General features: G+C 34.2%; 1 protein-coding gene across 1 annotated transcript; it reads left to right on the forward strand.

The window, feature by feature from the left end:
- The first annotated feature begins 1897 nt into the window (after positions 1 to 1897).
- LOC128552798 (uncharacterized) lies at positions 1898 to 14972 on the forward strand. The gene is made up of 4 exons (XM_053533865.1): positions 1898 to 2032; positions 2414 to 2642; positions 3117 to 3251; positions 14161 to 14972. Exons 1-4 carry the CDS (start codon positions 1898 to 1900, stop codon positions 14535 to 14537), a joined length of 876 nt encoding a protein of 291 aa, XP_053389840.1. The 3' UTR covers positions 14538 to 14972.
- Positions 14973 to 21578: the final 6606 nt, after the last annotated feature.

A 21578-nucleotide genomic window follows, 5' to 3' on the forward strand; every position in this document is an offset into this window, starting at 1 on the left:
GCTTTCATAACAATCAAGCTAAAACAAATTAGTATAAACTAAACTAAAATAAACTAAATTACAGCCTGTTAAAGTTTCGAACAACTTGGCCCAGTTAGAAAGTAAAACAACTACATCATTCTTACAAGAAGGGCACGATATAGTAAAAGGTGTTCGTAGTCCTACGAGCATCTACGCACTAACTATATCCTAATAAACAAAGTAAACAAATAAAAATAAATAAATTAATTTTGAGTATTTTTGAGAAATCCATATGTAAGTGTTTAGCATTGATTTTGTGACTGCAAATGACTCAAAGTGTTAATGAACGTTAAATCTTAGTAAGTCCGGTATCTTAGTAAAACTGAATTTATACAAATAACCTGCATTCTTTCATGTGCCCTACTGACAATTAAGCACTAACGGTACAAAGATGATATCACTCTTATAAAAACACGTTAATCCTAATTTCTATAGAACGCGTGGAAGAGTTTTCAATAATTGCAGTTTTTATGTCACGTGGTCTAAGTCGGATAGACAACTCGTGTCGTTGTCTAGACAACGGCACTCGTTGTCTATCCTATACATATTCGTTTGAATTGATTATAAAATCACGTGATCCTGAAAAATTTCCTACCAAATACGGAAACACAAAAAACACGAAAGTAGGACAAAATGACCACCCATATCAGTCTAAGAAATTTAAAAAAAAATCATTCATTTCTCTGCATATGTTTTGACTTCAAGGGAATATTGTACAGCTATCATAATGTCCAACTCATCAACAATAATCATGATAATAAGGAATTTTCAATATTGTCATTGTTTTATTTTGAAAAGGAAATCAAAGTGTAGGGCTATTAGTATACGTTACTTTTTATTCAAACAAACTGAATTTAGAATATTCAATATTTCAATTAGCGATTCATCGTTTCACTCTTTTATATTTTTAGAGTTATTTCGAAGCGACATTTAAGAATGACAATAGGGTGAGTATGCTACAGGTGAAAAGATTTTATGGTCATTTACAAACAACTTGAACTTTTATATTCGTAATTAATCTTAAGTAATGCAATAAATGTTTTGTTTATACAGAAGTGTATAAAAGTTTACAGTTTTAAAGTATTTTTAGATTTTTTTCTTCGAGTGCTTTGTCAAATAACAGGTCTAAAATCATTTTTTTTAGTTGAACATTGAAATAAATTAAAGATTGTTATTTCTATTCATGGATCAGTGTCCATGGCAAAAAAGGTCTACACACCAAGAGCCATCTGAACATTGTCCTCAGACAGAAATAAAGGAGACAGTCTTGCAAAACAAATGGTGGAAAAAAACAACGGACTACACTGGTAAATTCATGAATAAGCAGTGAGAAAGTTTAATTTTAATAACAATTCAGAGATTTTTATACAAGTAAACACGTAAACACTCAAAGAATTCAAAAATGTCTTATGAAGACATTTTGAAAATTTGACCAAGGAAGACTTCCGTCATTCCTATAATTATTTATGAAATATGCATAATCGATGAGTTAAGTTGGCATTTTGTATGCTAAACAAAGCGTGCTCATCGTTCAAGAAGCATGTATTTTGATATGTTTTTTTTTTCAGATTTGTTGAAAGTTATCTACGATGAATATGATTATTTGTTTAAGTCGTTACACATTTGAAAGTCTTAAATTGGCATGTATTCCTATACTTAAAAATTAAGTCAATAGTTACGTTACGAAATTCCGACGTAGGTGACGTTGACATAATATAAAAAAAGTTACTCTTTGGTGACAAATTTTCAATTTAGAACCTTTTGCATGTTTCGTATTATTTCAGTGATTCTCAAATAAAAAAGAATGGGTTGTTGTTTGAACGTTACTATTAGCTGGTTTAAATGTTTACTTAAACTACAAGAATAATTTTAAAACATGCATATCCTTTTATTTATCGCAGTTGATATGCAGACTGAATTAAACAAAAATGAAAACCCAAACTGCACCTATGGGGAAGATCATTACGATCTAATCAACGAAAATGAAATAGATTCTACAGTTTTGCTCAAGGTAGGGAAACAGACATTTCATATTCTCACCTACTACACTTGCGTGAAATCAAAACGCTACATCTTTAGATTTTAACAATTCGCTCCTTGAAGAACTATGATGCATAATAATGTAGATGAATAATGTTAATATGTATTTCCTATGCTTTACGAAGCGTGATGCTATCGTAGGGAACTAATATCGAATTTTCGTAAACGCCGTGACACTCACGAACAACAAATGTAACCAGGAGTTACAGCTAAAAAGGTTGAGTTTATTTTTGGGTTGTTAATCGCTTCTGTAAGTTAACTTGGCGCTGAACATTTTGACATTGTGCCGTCACACGTGAAAATCTGGATCGCAACTTTTGTATATATAATGAATCTGATACGATTTTTTTAGGATGATCGTGTGCTTAGTAGAAGATTGCCTTCTCTACCAAAACCGACAAACGATGATAAGGAATACGAGTTAATGGTTCCATCTAAATGCTCTGCGACTAAGTACATTTCAGCGAAAGAGGAAGAAAAGAGCAGATGTCTTGAAATCTGTGAAATGGTGAACATCTTCAAGCCACTAATAGTTCAGAACTTGCTTATCCGTGACATCCTACCGTCCTTGCCATTCCTAGGTGTGTTTATATATTATTGTTTAGTAAGACTGTTCGGGGCTCGATATCAACAAAATGTATGTTTTTATAGGTAATGGTATTATTTAAGGTAGGAACAACTCGAGTTATATTGATCTTTTTCCGTTCCAAACGTATGTAAACAGGGTCGCAGTAAATGTAAAACAATTAAGCCGCTTTGAGGTACGTCTGTGATCAAACATAAGTGCTCTGTTCGTACCTGAAAATAAGCTCGGCTGGACATTTATAGTCTTGCTGAATGTCGCCATATTACATTAACCATGGCGTGTCTACAGAGAGAACAACAGAGACCACTAAGGGAAAGAAATACGGTAACAATTATGTTGCCGAAAAAGTTGACAGCAATATTTGACTTTTGACTATTCAAGTGATTTTTTTCATATGAGAATTCAATTACAAGACGATTAAGTTTAGAAGTCTATAATCTGTGTAAGTGATGTGTTTTTTTCTTTTTAGAAAATCATGACGATATTTATGAAGAATCGAAAATACATTCGAATAAAAGTGCTGTTGCGTCTCTCTTAGATGAGTTAGAGAGAAGTGAAGAGCTCGGAAAATGGGAGAAATTTATAGATGCTCTTATCGCCAACGGTAAAGATCATTTGATTTTCAGTAGTGCGCAATCAATTTCTGAGTCTGACGTGGTAACTTCGAACAGATACTCAGATACACTGTGACATATAACGATTTGGAAAATACCGCATTTGCTAAATTAAGAAACAATTGTATAACGCAGCAGGAAGAGCAGTCCTGTTTCCGATCTTGGACTAAACAAAATAAGTTTGAATTCCAAAATTTAGTTAGTATGCTATTTAATATTTCTTTTTTTTTTTACATATTTCCACGGTACTCAAATAATTTCAGTTTATAAGATTAACATTCATCTGATATTTTCATTTAAAAATCTTAAGTAATTGTGCTTCAGTTCTAATTCATAAATACAACTGGCGATTCTCAAGTCAGCTTTCATCTGCCGTATCGGTCTGAATCATTTTTAATGTCATTCTTACAGAATATGTTAAGTAGATGATAATGGGTTTTTGAACATGATCTTCAGCAATTTCTATTGTGCGTTGATTTTCTCACTTTAGTTGTTCGAAGAAATTCCACGCATTTTATGACGCAACATCGTTGAGTGCCTGTAAAAATGATGTAGAAAGATTCGTAACATGGGCCGAAATAATAGGTGAATGTGAAACCATGATGAGATTTTAAACTCTTTGATCACATGCTGCAGTTATAATGCATTTAATATACATGTGTATTATCTTTACGAAGATTGTTTTCCGAATGCAGTGCCTCCAATGCGCACGCACACACACGCACACACACACAGTGAGCAAAAGTCTATATTTTAAAATCCAGTCACGGTTCAAGATTGTGTTCCGAATACCGCGCCCCCAACACACACGCACATACAAACACGCGCGCTCGCGCACACACACAAACACACACACACACACAGTGAGCAAAAGTCTGTATTTTAAAATCCAGTCACGGTTCAAAATACAGCGAAGACATTTCCAAATAGCTGCAAACGAATACAAAATGACAGACAAAAAAAATCAGTTAATGTGAGTTAGATTAAAAATTTCCCAGTATACCGTAATGTAGGCCAAATAGAGTGAGAGCATTAGAAACTTTTAAAAGTTTGTCAAAATATTATTGTAAGGCTCTGAACAAATTTTAATTACATGTCAGTTTTCCATGTACCTTCAATCTGAGTCTGATACAAGTTCAAACTTGGGCCATGGAAAATGGTTTTAAATTTTCCCAATCAAAAACTCAGTGTGTCCACTTTTGTCAATCACGGAAACAACATTGTGACCCTGAGCTGTTTCTAAATGGTACAAAAATACCCGTTGTTGACGAAGAAAAATTTCTTGGTGTTATTTTTGATAAAAAGCTTTCTTTTATACCACACATAAAATACCTGAAAGCCAAATGTTTGAAATCGTTGAATCTTTTAAAGGTAATTTCAAATACTGATTGGGGAGCAGATCGCAAGGTTTTGTTAAGACTGTATAGAGCTTTGATTCGATCCAAGCTAGATTACGGTTGTGTTGTTTATGGTTCAGCCAGAAAATCGTATTTACAGATGCTGGATACTATTCATAATCAAGGTCTTCGTATTGCTCTTGGCGCATTAGAACATCGCCTGTTGAAAGCTTGTATGTTGAAGCAAACGAACCCTCCCTTTATACGAGACGTGAAAAACTGTCATTGCAATATGCTCTGAGGGTAGCTGCCAACAAATCCAACCCTGCTCATAAAATCATATTTAAACCCAAATACCACGATTCGTATGACAGAAAACCAAAACAAATTAAACCTTTTGGATTTCGCATTGATAATTCTATGAAGGAAACAGATTTTGAATTTCATGATGTAAAAGATAATTTAGTTCTGAATACACCACCATGGATTCTTAATTCTCCAACAGTTCTTTTTGATATGAAAACCGCATTGAAAAAGGCTGAGACAAACCCTGAAATATTCAAGTCCAAATATAACGAAATCAAATCGGCTTACAAAGATCATTTTCCTATTTATACAGATGGTTCAAAGGATGATTCAAAGGTTGGATGTGCCGCCGTTAGCCATCTGCATCAATCAAAATTACGTTTACCAAATAACGCTACAATTTTTTCAGCAGAAGCAAAAGCAATTGATTTGGCCCTTAATTTTATTTCAGAATATAATGAAGAAAAGTTTATCATCTTTTCCGACTCACTTTCTGTATTACAATCAATACACAACCGTAATACAGAAAATCCTCTCATTCAAAACATTCTTCTCAGGGTTCATGAACTATCTTTTAAAAAGTCCATCATATTCTGTTGGATTCCTAGTCATGTTGGTATTTATGGAAATGAAGATGCTGCAGCAAAGAAATCACTTTCATTAAATCAATCTAAATTGAAATTACCATATACTGATTTTAGGTCAAATATCAACAAATACATTTTAACTAAATGGCAGTCCTCGTGGAACAATGCTTCGTTCAATAAACTTCGTGAAATTAAACCTACTTTAGGTGAATGGCACCAAGGAAATAGATCTGTTCGCAGGAGGAAGTTGTTCTTTCTCGTTGTCGGATAGGTCATACTCGGTTGACTCATTCGTATTTGCTGAACAATGAAGATCAACCTGAATGTATACCATGTCAAACACCACTTACTATTAAACATATTTTAATCGACTGTATAGACTTCGATCCACAGCGCAACTCATACTACAATGTTGAATCTCTAAAAGAGCTGTACGAGCAAATTTCAGCCGACAAAATTTTGCAGTTTTTGAAAGAAATAGGTATATATAATAAAATCTGAACCTTATTTGATTATTAATCACCGCTTTTATACTTTTTAATGTTTGCATTTGATTTTTTACACTATTTATGTATTTACGCTTTTACTTCAATGGTTTTATTTATGCTTTGCAATTAACGTAATCCATTTAACATTTTCTCGGCGATATATGACCTTTTTGTGTCGATTCGCCGTAAAACCCAACTCATTCATTCATTCATACATTTGTTTTCTCCAGATCGTTCGGCATTTAGGATGTGTTATTTCGAATTTGGTGGTTCCAAAATTCCCTCCTTAATAGCTTTGGGTATTGTTTAATAACCCCTTTGATATGGTGCCTACTTTTTCGATTTTGTCTTTTGGCTGTTTCTGTGATATGCAGGCTGCATAAACTCAGACCCCCTCACTAAAGTACAGCTTGTTCAGCTCTGTGCATTGTTTTCTCGTTTAGGGCAAACCCATTATTTTAACTGGGAATCATACGCGCTTTTCATGGAATTGCACACTGCATGTGTCTCTAATGTTTTCGGTACTTAAAACATGTGTAAATTTTCAGTTCTACTCAACCCGGGGTTACAGGGACTAAACGGTACATTGCATTTGCACAACCGTTCATGAATAGACTCAATTAAAAAAAAACAATGACAAAAAACAGACAGCCACATTCAAAAAACTCAGTCGCCCATACAGTACTCCGCATAAAATTATGTGTACGTGCAACTTTTTACATGCACACAGTAACTGGACACATACATAAAATAGCACAAACGAACGCATTGCTTACAACGAAGTAACAAACAAACACCAAAAATATACATGAAGAACCTGGACAATTTTCGTTTATGTCGTGTTTAGCAATCTGTGGTTTTCTCTCGAGAATTAAAGCAGAAGTACATATATTCCTAGACAAAGTGACTTGTGTAGAAAAATATCACTATTTTTTCTGAACAATGCAGTAAGTAATGTTTTTTTTTTTTCAATATAATATAATATATATAATAGACTATTTGTATGTAGTATGGGAACAATAAAACTAAGTCCCATAATTCTGCAGAATATTTTTCTGAAAGAACACAGCATGCACCACGCACAAATAAGGTTGGTTTTGATCACTTGTTTGAAGTTTCGTTAAATTGTGTGTGCACTGGTTCGGGAAATCAGGACATACACTCTACCCCCTCAACATCTGCTTGTTCTCTATTTTTTCTTATTTTGTAAAGCTTTGGCCTTCAATGAATATTGACCAACATGCCAAAGTGTACCATCTCCCCACCTCGCTTCTCAATACAGTCACCCACCTACTCGATTATGCCTCCCCCTATTTAATATTGACATGGTGAGTTTTGTACCAACACCTGCAAAACGCCCCCACCCACCTTCCCCACTAACCCTGTCACCAATCACGTTCAATATTTCTTACTTCATTACTTGATTATGCTCTCTTCAGGACATCCGTTATATTATCGTTTCATTGCTTGGATATTTCCCCTTTCTAATTTCCGGTTTGTTGTTCTGCCCATGGTTTTCTCGTTTGAGGCAAACCCGTTTCTTTATCTAGGGACCAATCTCCGCTTTTGATGGAATAACACGCCACAACACGTGTATCATTGAACGGCAAGATCACAATTAAGTGCGCACATTGGTGGCTAAGCATGTTATATGGTATTTCTGATGAAATGTATGAAGTAAGGTTTCTTATGTGGCAGCTTTCTGCAATTCCTTAACCAGCACTACAAACGGGGAGTGATTCAGTCAACACCAGGCATCTTATGAAATGTTTATACATCTAAAAATGGCAAAAATATATGTAATGCAGGAAGTTTTTATAAATGCCTAAAATTCAAAGACACCAAAATTGTAAATCTTGGTCAAAACAGCGCTTATTTGGGTCTTTGATTATTCAGATACTGTCACAGGAACACCAGAATATGGAAAAACCTGGGAAGTAACAATAAAAAAATACAGCGCTTAAGGCATATTGTGTGATGCGTATACAAAACGTTCTCTCAATGAAGACATTTACATGGTGGTATCTATCTGTTGACATGTAATCTTTATAAAAATTGCAGTGTGTTATAATGTAGCACACAAACCGACGTTGAAGAATGTCAATGGTTTTGAAGGTTTATTTAAACATTAACAATTTTTTGCTTTTTGCATTTTACAAGCAGTGTACCGAATATCAAAAATCGTGGAATGGTAGGCGATGTAATTATGATTTACCTTTACGGAGAACTTTAAGTTTGCTAATTCATTCTTAATTTGTGGTCGTGATGATGTTTACCAACAAGCTGATTTAGAATTGAATGTGGCCATTTCGTCATGAAAGCACTTTCATTGTCAAATATTTACATTTTAACTAATATTAAGAAGCAAACCGAGCAGGCGTGAGATAGCTGTAAAATATACAATGCATTTGGAAATAAAATACTAGTATGTACCCAACATGGTTGGGGAATAAAATTATTCACTTTTTATTTTGAGAAATAGCTCTGTCGTGAAGGAGATAGTCATGTCGCTAAGGAGCTCTGTGTTGCATTAACAGTTTTGAACAGTGCTAAATGTATCCGGACTGTAGTTATGTCCGCTTACGAGATACAATTCAATTATCTCATTTTTATATTCATACATCATTCGTATAAGACATAATTATTGAATATTTTCTTATATTTATTTTGCTTGTTTTTTATTTAGTGCCGTTTTAAAAAGTACTTCTGGATTCAGCACTAACTTGTTCTCAACAACTTACTCTCACGTCCTCCTACATACACATTGTATATACGCAAGCAGATATTATAACTGCATTTGATAATTATACATCACGATATCTGGATTATATTCTTAATATGGATAATCCGTTTTTTGGTCAGTTGGTGGGTACTATTTATCCTAGGGAGCTTCAGTTAATTAAAACTAACAATTCGGATACTGATGCTTCATTTTTAGATTAACATCTCTCTATTTATGACAATATTATACATACCAAAATTTATGACATGAGGGATGATTTTAATTTTAGTATTGTAAATTTGCCCCCATTTGGATGGGGATGTACCTCAGGCTACATCTTACGGGGTATATATTTCTCAATTAATTCGGTTTGCCAGAGCGTGTAGTCATGTCAAACATTTCAATGAACGTAATCAATATATTACAAGTAAACTTCTTCAGCAAGGCTACCGTTATTACAAACTGCGTAAATATTTTCTTAAATTTTACTACCTTAATTCTGATTTAGTTTTAAAATTCAATAGTAATTTAAAGACACATCTGCGAGAAGGTATTTCTAAACCCGTTTTTATGGGGATGTGGTTTACAAACTTCGTAAGATCTTGGGTCATGGTAATTTTCCAAATGTATTTGGTAAAATTATAAAACGTTTTATTAAAAGAGGTTACGACCCAACTGTTCTGAGACATACCGCATGTTTAGTGTTCAACCCGTTTACAGTTGGACACTACGCTTCCCTCTTTGATTGTGTCTGACGGAAGAGGGGGAGGACTCTATGATAAACAGTTTTTAAATCCTACCAGGACTGAACTGTTTTGATATCTGTCTTCTGGCCTGTTTCGTCGGGCCCTTAAGGGTGTTTCTCTTTTTGCTTTGTCTTCTGTAAAGGCATTGAGTACATACGTTTTTGGTTCTTAAGGTTTGCTTTTTATATATTTATACACGATCATTTTTGTGTTTTACATGCCATGCCTTTTTGTTTCCATTACGTGTGTTAGAGATTCACCTGGAGGGGATTACTTTTATTTACACTGTCCCATGTCTTTGGAACATGGTGGGGGGTAAGAGTGAGGTTGGGTGCGCACCATAAACCGGTTTAAACTCCCCAGTGGTGTTTTTGCGACTGACCGTTCCAAGGCGGTGCCCCACTGTGTTCCTTTGTTTGTTCGTTTTGTCCTAATGTGCTGGCTTTGTTTGTGTGTGTGAGTGTGTTTGTCGTGCACGCGTCTGCGTGCTATGGGTTTTGTTTTGGGAGGCTCCGTTTTTGGTACGTGGCATGCCCTGTTTGATATTTGTCTTTGTTTTTTGTGAAATAATCAGGGGGTTCAAACTAAAAGCCCATGGCAAGATCAATAGATCAGCACTTTCATTATTGATCTAAGCGTGCGGGCTATATTTTCTTACAATCGGCATGTGCTATTTTTTCTATAAAAAGATTATTTCAGTTAAAGAAAAATTGATGCGTAAAATTATTTTGTGAAAAGCAAGGGTTGCCTGTAACTTTAGTGGAAATGGCTCTGATACTTGTTCACACTACATATTGAACTATTTTATATTCAGAGGCTTGTAAACTCATATCTGAATATAATGATACTATAATTGCTTTTCGTTGAGGACACGACCTGTTTGTTTGTACGCACCGGTAAATAAAATATACTTTGTACAAAATATCAGAGTCGCTGTGACTTCGTCATTGTACGAGCACGTTCAAATGCACTAATGAATCTAAAATCTGAAAGTTTTGAACAGTCATGCTGATTTCCGAGCTAGATAAACTTTTTAAGACAACTTTACATGGAGGCTAATTATAATACAATTAGAGTTTTGACAATGTACGTATTTAATTAGCAACCTCAATTAAACAATTACTGACATAGGTACTGCAGTGATCGAATTCAAAATTTTAGAACTTTCTTTATAATTGAAATTCTAAAATTCTCAGCTATTTTCATTTCTATCAATTTATCCTTTATCTGAACCAATCAGACGCGTTTGTAGAAAGGGTCGTGACTTCAGATTTTGAGTAAAATTATCTTTCTTTAGAATTAGAATTTTGTCATATTATGACGTAAGAGCATTAGCATCTTTAAATTGCGAAATGCAGTTTTGCGGAGGCTTTAATTCATAAGTCGTCAGCATCGCATTTGTCTGTATTATGTACCGCATGTCAATAAAAGTGACCTTGTGAAAAATCAATATGACTGTGCAACTGATAATTGGTGTTAATTGACACTATGGTTTTGTGAAGTGTTAGAGTATGAAATAGTTTGAAGTCGCTTATCCAACCACTCTTAAGCAAATAATGGCAGATGCAAATAATTACGAATGGACAGATCCAATAATTAATGTTTACATAAAACAGACTGTCCAATCAGGACTACCAAATGCGATTGACCTAGTTTACACTATAGACACATGCGATTTGTTTGTTGTACGGCTTGTGAGCCCTTTACCTTAGTATGAATAGAATAGCAACAGAGGGAGGAGTTACGTATAGGTTACTAACCGAGTAGGAGGTGTTCATGGCTTGCAAATACCCGCGCTCGTGCGAATAGTGTTTCCGCATGACCGCGAGTATTTTAAATTTATGAACACCGATCTAGGAGGTAAGTAACTGACTTACAAAATGTTATATTGATTTGTTACTTTTTATTAGCTCACCAGAGCACAAAGTGCTCAAGGTGAGCTATTGTGACCGGTCAGTGTCCGGCCTCCGTCGACGTCCGTCGTGCGTCGTCCATAAACCTTTGCCTTGTGAACACTTTTGAGGCCACATTTCTGACCTAATGTTTATGAAACTTGGTCAGATGGCTAGTCTTGATGATCTCTAGGTCAGTTTGAAACAAGGTCATGTGGGGTCAAGAACTAGGTCAGTAGGCCGGATCAAATCGAAGTTCGCGAACAGTCTAGAGGTCACCAATCTAAATATTATGAATATCCGGTGTAACATGCAGTCCCTATTGCGTACACAAGGTTTTACTTTCAAATGACCAGGTGACCTAGCTTTTTATCCAGGATGATCCATATTTCAATTTTACCTAGATTTCATCCAGACAAACATTTCGACCAGAATTCATGAAGATCCGGTATAAAATACAGTTCCAGTTGCAAACACAATTTGTTTCTTTTATTTTTCCTAGTTGCATAGTTTTTGATCCAAGATAACCAACATTAAAAGTTGACCTAGGTTTCATCAAGGCAATCATTCTGACCAAATTTCATGAAAATCAATTGGAAAAAGTCAGCCTCTATTACATATTCAAAGTTTTCCTTTGATTTAATCAGGTGACCTAGTTTTTTATTCCAGTTAACCTATAAACAAATTTATCCTAGAATTTATCCAGACAAACATTCTCATCAAATTTCATTAAAGATAGAGTCTAAAATGCAGTTCCTATTGCATAGATAAGGTATTTCTTTAATTTGACTTAGTGGCTTAGTTTTTTGACCCTAGATGATACATTTTCTTACTTGACCTAGATTTTAACAAGACAATCATTTTGACTAAATTTCGTGATAAATAGAAAAATACATCCTCTATTGCATACACAAGCTAAATGCTGACGGAGAGACAAACAGACGACTGACGACGGACATCGAGCGATCACAATAACTCACTTGAACAAAAAGGTTAACAGAATGCACAACTATTCAAAATTTATAATTATAACATCATAAAAAGCTTTTATCAAAACAATACTTGGACAATTTATACATATGTATATCAAATTGAACAATAACTTTATATTATTTCAAATGAGGACAACCCGAAGTAAATATTAGAACGTTTAAACTTAGAACACAGAGCTCTGTTCATGCAACAAGGAGCTATCTCCTTAGCGACAAGACTATCTCCTTCGCGACAGAGCTATCTCTTAGAATGAATTTTATTTCCAAATGCATTGTATATTTTATAGCTATTTCTCGCCTACTTGGTTTGCTTCTTAATATTAGTTAAAATGTAAATACATTGTATTTGACAAATGAAAGTGCTTTTATGACGAAATGGCCAAATTTACTGCTAAATCAGCTTATTGGTAAACATCCCTACGACCCCAAATTAAGAATGAATTAGCAAACTTGAAGTTTTCTGTAAAGTTAAATCATATCTACCTACCATTCCTCGATTTTTGATAGATATTCGATACACTGCGTGTAAAAATGCAAAAAATATTATTACACTCACCTTTATTGATGTTATTTTAACACGACGTGCACGGAAGTTACGACAGAGCAGTTTACCGTATACCTCTTAAAGAGGTAGCTCTGTAGTTTACCAGGCGTGAGATAGCCATTTCATTAAGTAAGTTGACAAAATCATAGGAACCAGGTTTTGAGGGGTAAATCAAATACATATGAATAAATCCTAAATGTTTTTGCTGTGCAAAAATTATCATATTGTGTCTTAAACCGTTTTCATTTTCCATTCATTTGTGTAATTGCAAGGGAAGTAAACTAATAGATATCTCTGCTTATGAGTACTAGCCCAAGGCAAGAGTTGTCCTTCTTTGTGGATCACAACTTTAAATTAAATATTTAAACTTCTGTAATTGATATTAACAAAACTATCATAAATTTCACATTTGTGAAATCATTTTTAGTTATGTCAAGGACTTGGAAATCAATTTAGACTTTGTTTAATGTGTTTCTATCACTGAAAATGTTAGTGTCTATCTCTACATGATTTGTTATAAAGTAAACGAATAAAATACTACATTGTCTTTTGATTACATCAGTGTGTAGGACACGGCCCCTTGTGGTAGAAGGTGTAAACAAGTAAAAATTTCGATACTTTGTGGATACATTTGTGCTATTCCAATTACATGCCCTGATGCATAAAATAGAGAAAAGATGAAAGCATTATTGAGTATAAAAATTATAAATAATTTTCATTTCCTACTTTTAATAAAATGACATATTTTTAGGAAATGTGCGCACTTTATTGTGATTGTGCCGTGAAGGTTCCATGCATGTGCACCGCCGTTTGAAAACATCTGCGGATGTCTCTAAATTGCTTTTTTTGTACTTTTAGCATGTATAAATTTTGAGTTCTGCTCAACCCGGGGCTAGAGGGCGTATCATGAATTTCCATTACCGTCCATGAATAGGCTCAATCAAACCGAGCCTGCAACATTTTCGTTTTTGTCGTATTGAGCCACCTGTGAAATTTCCACTTTTTCTATTTTGGGTAAGGGCTTAACTCACCATCGTACCTCTGCACTTCTGGTTCATAAGGAGCGGGCGATTGCCATAACCAAGCCTGTAAAGAAGTCGAAATGTATGCAGTTTTATAAGACACAATGAGAATGTATGTTATGTAATGTAAGAGCAACGTTAACATATTCTTTTCATCATAATTGTGATTCATTCCTCTTGAAGTTGTAACTACTAGATAATGAATATAAATTGTCATTCGCGCTTAAGAAACACAACCTCAGTTTCAGAGTTTGTAATTTCAGGATACACGTACATTGTTGATAACATTAGAGGCTACAACTTTATCAGTCACAGATATCAGAAAGAATACATCAAAAGCCTCACAGAAAAACTAGGGAAAATGATCAAAATATGCGAGCTGCTACCGCATCTTTTTGCAAAAGATCTAATAAGCGACACGGACAAAGAAAATATCCAACAAGAGGATAAGAACAATGGTAATATTGTAGCAGTATATCTACTGCTGGACAGAATACACCGAAAGCACCGTAACTGGTATATATTATTCATCGAAGCTCTTAAAGATGCCCACATGGACGATGCTGCAGCTGATCTACAAATACCAGAATTGTTAAAAAGCAAACGGATAAAGGTTACAGACGTTTGTAAGTTTTACTAGCTCGACTATTCGAAGAATGGTCTAGCTATTCTACTCACCCTGGCGTCGGCGTCGGCCTCGGCGTCACACCGTGGTTAAGTTTTTGCATGAAAGTACATACAGCTATCATTTAAAGGCATATAGCTTTGAAACTTATTTTTTTCTTTTTCTAGGTCAATTACCAACATCACTGGGTCAGGATCCATACTTCTGACATGTATTGTGAGAAAATTATGCCCCCTTTTGAACTTAAAAAATTCTGGTTAAAGTTTTACATGCAAGTTACTCTCCAAAACTAATGCAGATATTGGATTGAAACTTAACATGTGTCTTCGGGGTTATAAAACTAGTTGATCGCATCAAGTCCCATTACTCTGACCTGCATTTTAGCCAAATTATGCCCCCTTTTGGACTTAGAAAACCCTGGTTAAAGTTTTGCGTGCGAGTACATAAAGCAATAATCAAAAGACATAAAGATTTGAAACTTACTTTTTCTTTTTCTAGATCAATTACCAACCTCACTGGGGCAGGTCCCATAACTCTGACCTGCATTGTAGCCAAATTATGCCCCCTTTAGACTTAGAAAATCCTGGTTAATGTTTTGCGTTCAAGTACATACAACTAAACTTATAGGCATATAGATTTGAAACTTAATTTTTCATTTTTCTAGGTCAATTACCAACCACACTAAGTCAAGTCCCATAACTCTGACATGTATTTTTGGTAAAAGATGCCCCCTTTTGGACTTAAAAAGTCCTGTTAAAGTTTTACATGCAAGTTACTATCTCCAAAATTATTTACAGATATTGAATTTAAACTTCACATATGCCTTTCGGGTTATGAAACTAGTTATAGCATTAAGTCCTATAGCATCGATATGTATTTTGGTCAATTTATGTCCCCTTTTGAACTTAATACTCTTTTGATATTTAACATTTTGGGTAAAATTTTTCTGCTTCTGGGACAATATTTCGAATAGTCAAGCTTGGCTGTCTTATGGTAAGCTCTTGTTTTAATTTTACGATTGCAAACAAACAAAAAGACATACTATAATATTTAAATGCGTTATGTTTGTGGATTGATTGGTTAGTAAAGGTGTTATGCGTGTGATCTGTAGTAGATATGAATCATGCATTTCAACGCATATAGCTAGTTTGCCTTCGTAAAGTTGAGTAATAATACTGAGCTTTTTTAGTTTAGTATTTATTGATTGTAAAAATTCTTGTCTCCACGCATAGGACTTATCCGAAGACGGTCTTGTTCATCTATTCTTCAACGTCGCACATCAGTCAAAACCAAAAATTTGACCCACTTTAGCAAATTCCTTGTCGCCTTCATTCTTGTTCATCTATTACAAACATATGATGAATAAATTACATTGGAAAGAGGTTTTTACTTTAGCCAAGGTATATTCTTTGTTTTTTAATACTTTTAGTCGAATTTTTTTTCTACTTTCTATATGCAGTAGAACTGAAATAAAAGCTTTCTGCTCATTTCAGCCAAGTCGCCAAGTATACTGAGCCAAATAATAACTCTGTTGATAGCACTGGAGTACATCTGTGCACCAAAACTACATGCAGTATTATGAAAGAGGGTTCATTGTAATTGCGGAAGGACATTTCCAATAGCATAAGCACAAAATGCATTCATCCCAGTCATAATTATTACTGTCGCCTAAAACAGTTCTCACCTACCGTAACAATAACTAATATATTAACAAAGTATTTTGAAAAAGGTATAGATGTGACAAAATTGACACAAACTGTCGTCAAATGATATAACTTTAATAAAATAACTCCCTTGTTACTATCTGATAAGTAAATATTACTGATATTATCGTTTCCAGTTCATTTTTATTTTGTCGCGATTTAAAAATCTCTCCTCCGTAACGGGGATTTCTTCAAATGTACGTGATAACAATGGTGTTTTCCCTCTGTGTCTGTATCATTCACCTTGAATGCATCAGTAAGAAGGCTTGTTTTTAGTATATGCCATCAAGGTATCGAACAGTTATCAAATATTGAAATAATTTTATCTCTTCCGTAACGTATCACTTCCGTAACATAACATCTTAGCTGTGCTAATTGCCTACTGAAATGCGGAATGCACAATAAAGTTTTTCTCATGCGTCACTCAAAGGAAGCAGAGGCTGATCTGCAAAGAATTTTAAGTGTAATTTTAAATTATTGGTGGAACAGTATTTCAAGTAAATTAGGTAAGTTCATATTTATATACAAAAAAAAAAGCATTCTACTACATGATGTTTATGAGATTATGTTTTAAAGTGTTTGAATTTGTTTTCTCTGCTTTTCCAGTTTGGTTGAACGTAAAACTATACATAAAATATAGCGTTGAAATAAATATGCCTTTTTAAACATATCCGTTACGGAGGCGATAACGTGTTCGTAAATTCCAGTGCGACATTCAAATTTCATGCATGAAAGTTTGGCCAAAGAGATATGTCAAAACTGACTCAGATTCAAGAAATACATATTTTTTTCTGACTATTTTATCAGTAGAAAAGTGATATAGAGCTTGATTTTTCCCACAATACCGTTATGGAGGTGAGCTAGTTTGTCTGACTGCATTGAACTTGTCCTTGTTTAGTCACTTCACCAATATGATCTGGTTTCAGTAATGTTCTCGTCATTATGTAATATTTAAAATCTTACTAACTTTTTTAAAAAAGAAATGTGCCTTCGGCGACCACATGTTTTATTCTGTTACCGAGAAGATATTATGTTACGGAGGTTACATAGAAATTTTATCATTTATGTAGGAGAAATAAGGTATTCTTAGACTTGTTTTATTGTAATTAGGTTTCTCTGAATTTCCTTTTTTGACAAATTTGACTATTTTTCTTCCATGTGCAAAGAAAATATAGTGGCACATATGACTTACAATGATTTAAATGGACTTAATCAAACCGAGTCTGCTATTATTTTAGTTGACTGCATTCTTTTCTTTCAGAGAATCTTTACAGACTTTATTATCTAATAGAAACTGTTGTATGTTGAACGTTCGAAACATCGATTTTACAGAATAAAAGACAGAAAATGTTATTAAGGAAACGTTTATTAACATTATTAATTGAGTTGGAATTTTTTAGAAAATGGTTGACAAACACACTAATATCAGAAAAGTAACCGAAAAATGCAAATTCAACTGTTGCTGACAAATCACAGAAATTTGTGTGCGAGGAGAGTCATCTGGATGGCTGCGTAATTTGAGACATGGCTCATGATAAAATTCAGATTAACTTTCTTACTGAATCTTGGAAATATAGTAACAAATGCAAAGTCCCATTCGTCCAAGATGTAAAAAGAATAAAAGAAATCAGACGTATACAAAATAGTTGATTATTTAGAAAAGACAGGAACATCAAGAAATGTTCGATGTTCTTTGACGGAGATCATAGATGGATAGAAAGCCTGCATCATGAGAGGGCTTCATCATTTGAACTGTTTCTAAAAAGCCCTGACATTTTATATTAAGGTCGTTAATCTATTACACACAGCAGTTTGATTATAGGCTTAACTATACATTTAACACAATTTCCGTAACGCATTATCACTTCCGTTACTAGATGCTCCAATATTTGCTGTATATACAGATTTTTTATAGTTGCCACACATGGTAGTTTAATTTAGTTGCTGTTTAGTCTTATGCAGGTAATTGTTTGAAAATGTACAGTTTCAATGGTTGTCTCCTTAATGAAATGTATTGTTTTTAAATTTATGTTAGGTGACAGGTTTCTAATACTTAAGCAGTGCCAGAACTGTAATATGTCAACTTATTGTGTTGTGTTTTAATCATTTCTTTAAAACATTTAATCAAGTTCCAAAACCATGTTCCCATGATAGAAAAAAACAACAACAATATATTCTTTAGGCTTATGTTTTCATTTCGTTGGAAATTTTATCACTTCCGTAACGGAGTTGTATGTTTTTAGAATCGCCATTCCAGCACTGTAATATACGTAGCACATCCGCAATTTATTGTGTGGTGTTAAGGACATTCTAAATTGACAGATGGTTGCCAATTTTCTTCTATACGATGCTCAATTTAATAATTGTAGCAAGTGTAAATATTCAAATTTTTGTTTTAAAAATACAGCTTAAAATTGTCAGTCATATACCTTTATTCTCTCTCGGTTTTGGCGGTAGAAAATGTCATATTGATTGGATTGTGTGTCGGACGTCTTTTTCAATTATGTTTCATTAAAGAGTTTCTTTTGAATAAGTAACTGCGTTATTGTTTAATTTCTTAATATCCAAAAATATAGATGGTCACTAAATTCTACCCTCCGTAACATGAGTAAATCAACATTCGATATTTTTTAAACGCTATCAATGTTGTGGTAGAAATTTTTCAGAGACAACCAGGAGATGTTGGACTTTTGAATAAAACAAGTTAAGAACTGTTATTTAACACTAACATTTTTAAGATTTTTCTAATTGTAAGTGGGTCAAATTTTTGGCTTTGGCTGACATATGTCTATTTCATTAATTTAATGAAAGGTATCATGCTAGATCTTGAAAATCTTTGACGTATTCTAATGTAATTGAATAAACATAAAGATTTTGAATGATAATAGTGAAGGAAAAAAGAAGTACCGGCTTCTGTCATTTTTTTTTAGTATTATGAATAAAACATTTCTGTACTTGGGACAGAATCAGGGAACAATGGTTACGTTAATTGTCTGCCCTTACTAAATGGAACTACTATTGTCAATATTTTAAGATTTAATATACATTGTTAAAAGCACTTGTATTTTTACTTTTGAATTTAGATCAAGGTGATGATAAAGTATTGTACAACGTACCATCTCTTAAAAAGAACAATCTAAAGACAGGTAAATCTCCGAAACTTTTTGAAACGTCTTATGAAAAAAGTGATGAGACTATACGTGAAAGCCATACAATAAGACAACGATTACAACTACCACCTCTACCAGTACCCGCACGTGTTATGACAGATTATTCTTATGTTGAAGAACAAAGTGATGATGATGAAACCGTCAGCGAATATGAAATATATAATAGTGTACGTCATGTTCGCAGCGTAAAAAGGGAGGAATATGGTCAGGAAACAAAGTCACTCGAATCCTTTGTGTCTAACTTTGATAGTCCAAATTTAACAGTATTACAAGAAGAGCTTGAGAAGTTGAAGAAATATCGTAAAGACCTTTTTTTTGAAATCAATCTACTAGAAACGAAGTCTTTACTTCATGATCAAGTGAATACCGCTTTGAGAAGAGTAAGCAAACTTAAAAAGAAAAATGCAGTGAAGAACTGGAAAAGCAGAAAGCTTTGCAAATAACAGATACATTTAAATGGCTTTTGAGCTCTCCGCGTTAATAAGGTGCTTCTACTTTTTGATTTGAAGTTGATTAGAATATTTATCTACAGAAACATTCTGCATACCTTTTGACCTGAAAGCTTTAATTTTATAGCAGCTTCTTTGTACACATAAAACCTCTATCTACCTTTATAACGCAGTTATATGTATTGCAGATGTTACTCCCGAAGAAGATAAAGGTGTAAATGTTAACAGCACATACACAATTTATGAAACACCGACTGGAACCGAAGTAGATAGGAAATATAGAGGCCAAAAGTCTTGGTTTTCATAAAAACAAACATATGTATTCAGGGAGCCACTTCTGTTAGAAAATTGCAAAATTGGCATGATTCACTGGTAAACGTAGAACCGACGCGTTCTGTCGTACAATTGTACTCTCCAACATTTGAGAGTAGGTGCACAATTAATCAAATGTTTGGACAAGTTAGTTGTGGTACTGAAGTAGATACCGCTTTTAAATTCGAGTAAAGTAGATATTTTCAAAATCCGCTCGAACTAAGAATGTTACAAATATAGCAATATTTGATACATTTGTAAAATTTTAACCATTAATAAGTAATTCTTGACTTTTATTGTGGACGAAAACATTAAAAAAACAACATTAATTTCAGACAGATACAACATGCACAATTATGTTTAAAGTGCTTTTATCTGAAAAACAACACTTTAATCGTACTCACGGCGCCATTTTGTTTTCTGACTTTCATTTCTTATGTATCTTAAGTTTAAGCTGTTTTATTAATAGGACTTAAGTTTTTACTTAGACTTATGCTGAAATTACCACAAACTTAAGTAAAATCTTAAACTTAAGTCAAAACTTATACTTAAGATGCTTTATGAATACGGCCCCTGACTTATTAATGTCCCGCCCCGAGTGGCGGTGGGTTATAAGAATGGTCGCCGTCCGTCCGTCCTTCCGTCTGTCCGTAACACTTTCATGTCATATCTCCTAAACCCCTTAAATGATTTTCATAAAACTTGGGTCAAATGATCATCTCATCAAGATAATGTGCAGAACCCATGAGTCAGCCATGCCGGCTCAAGGACAAGATCACAATTTAGGGTCAAAGGTTTAAGCCTTCCATTTTGTGTCCGCTCTGTATCTCCTAAACCCCTTGAAGAATTTTCATTAAACTTGGGTCAAATGATCACCTCACCATGGTAATTTGCAGAACTCATGAGTCAGCAATGTTGGCTCAAGGTCAAAGTCACAACTCAGAGTCAAGCGTTTGAGCTTTCCATTTTGTGTCCGCTCTGTATCTCCTAATCCCCTTGAAGGATTAATATGAAACCTAGGTCAAATGATTACCTATCCAAGACAGTGTGCAAAACGTATGAGCAAGCCATGCCAGCTCAAGGTCAAGGTCACAACTCAAGGTAAAAAATGTTCGCCTTTCATTCAAAATCTCCTTAACACCTTGAAATAATTTATAAAACTTGGGTCAAATGATCACCTCATTAAGACAATGTGCAGAATTTATGGTCAAGGTCACAACTTGGGGTCAAATGTTTGAGCCTTCCATTTTGTGTCCACTCTTTATCTCCTAAGCCCCTTGAAGGATTTCCATCAAACTTTGGTCAAATGATCACCTTATCAAGAACTCATGGGTCAGCCGTGTCAACTCAAGGTCAAGCTCACAACTCAAGGTCATGGTTTTGAGCTCTGTATTTCCTAAAACTCTTGAAGGATTTTCATGA

The sequence above is a fragment of the Mercenaria mercenaria genome, unplaced genomic scaffold, assembly GCF_021730395.1.
Source record: "Mercenaria mercenaria strain notata unplaced genomic scaffold, MADL_Memer_1 contig_3165, whole genome shotgun sequence".
NCBI classification, from domain to species: domain Eukaryota; kingdom Metazoa; phylum Mollusca; class Bivalvia; order Venerida; family Veneridae; genus Mercenaria; species Mercenaria mercenaria.

What these genes read in the sequence shown, in the direction of transcription:
- LOC128552798 (XM_053533865.1), top strand. Translation starts at nt 1,898, where the DNA reads ATGCATATCCTTTTATTTATCGCAGTTGATATGCAGACTGAATTAAAC. An exon ending in ATTCTACAGTTTTGCTCAAG is followed by an intron (nt 2,033 to 2,413) that starts GTAGGGAAACAG and finishes CGATTTTTTTAG; the next exon opens with GATGATCGTGTGCTTAGTAG. An exon ending in ACCGTCCTTGCCATTCCTAG is followed by an intron (nt 2,643 to 3,116) that starts GTGTGTTTATAT and finishes TTTTCTTTTTAG; the next exon opens with AAAATCATGACGATATTTAT.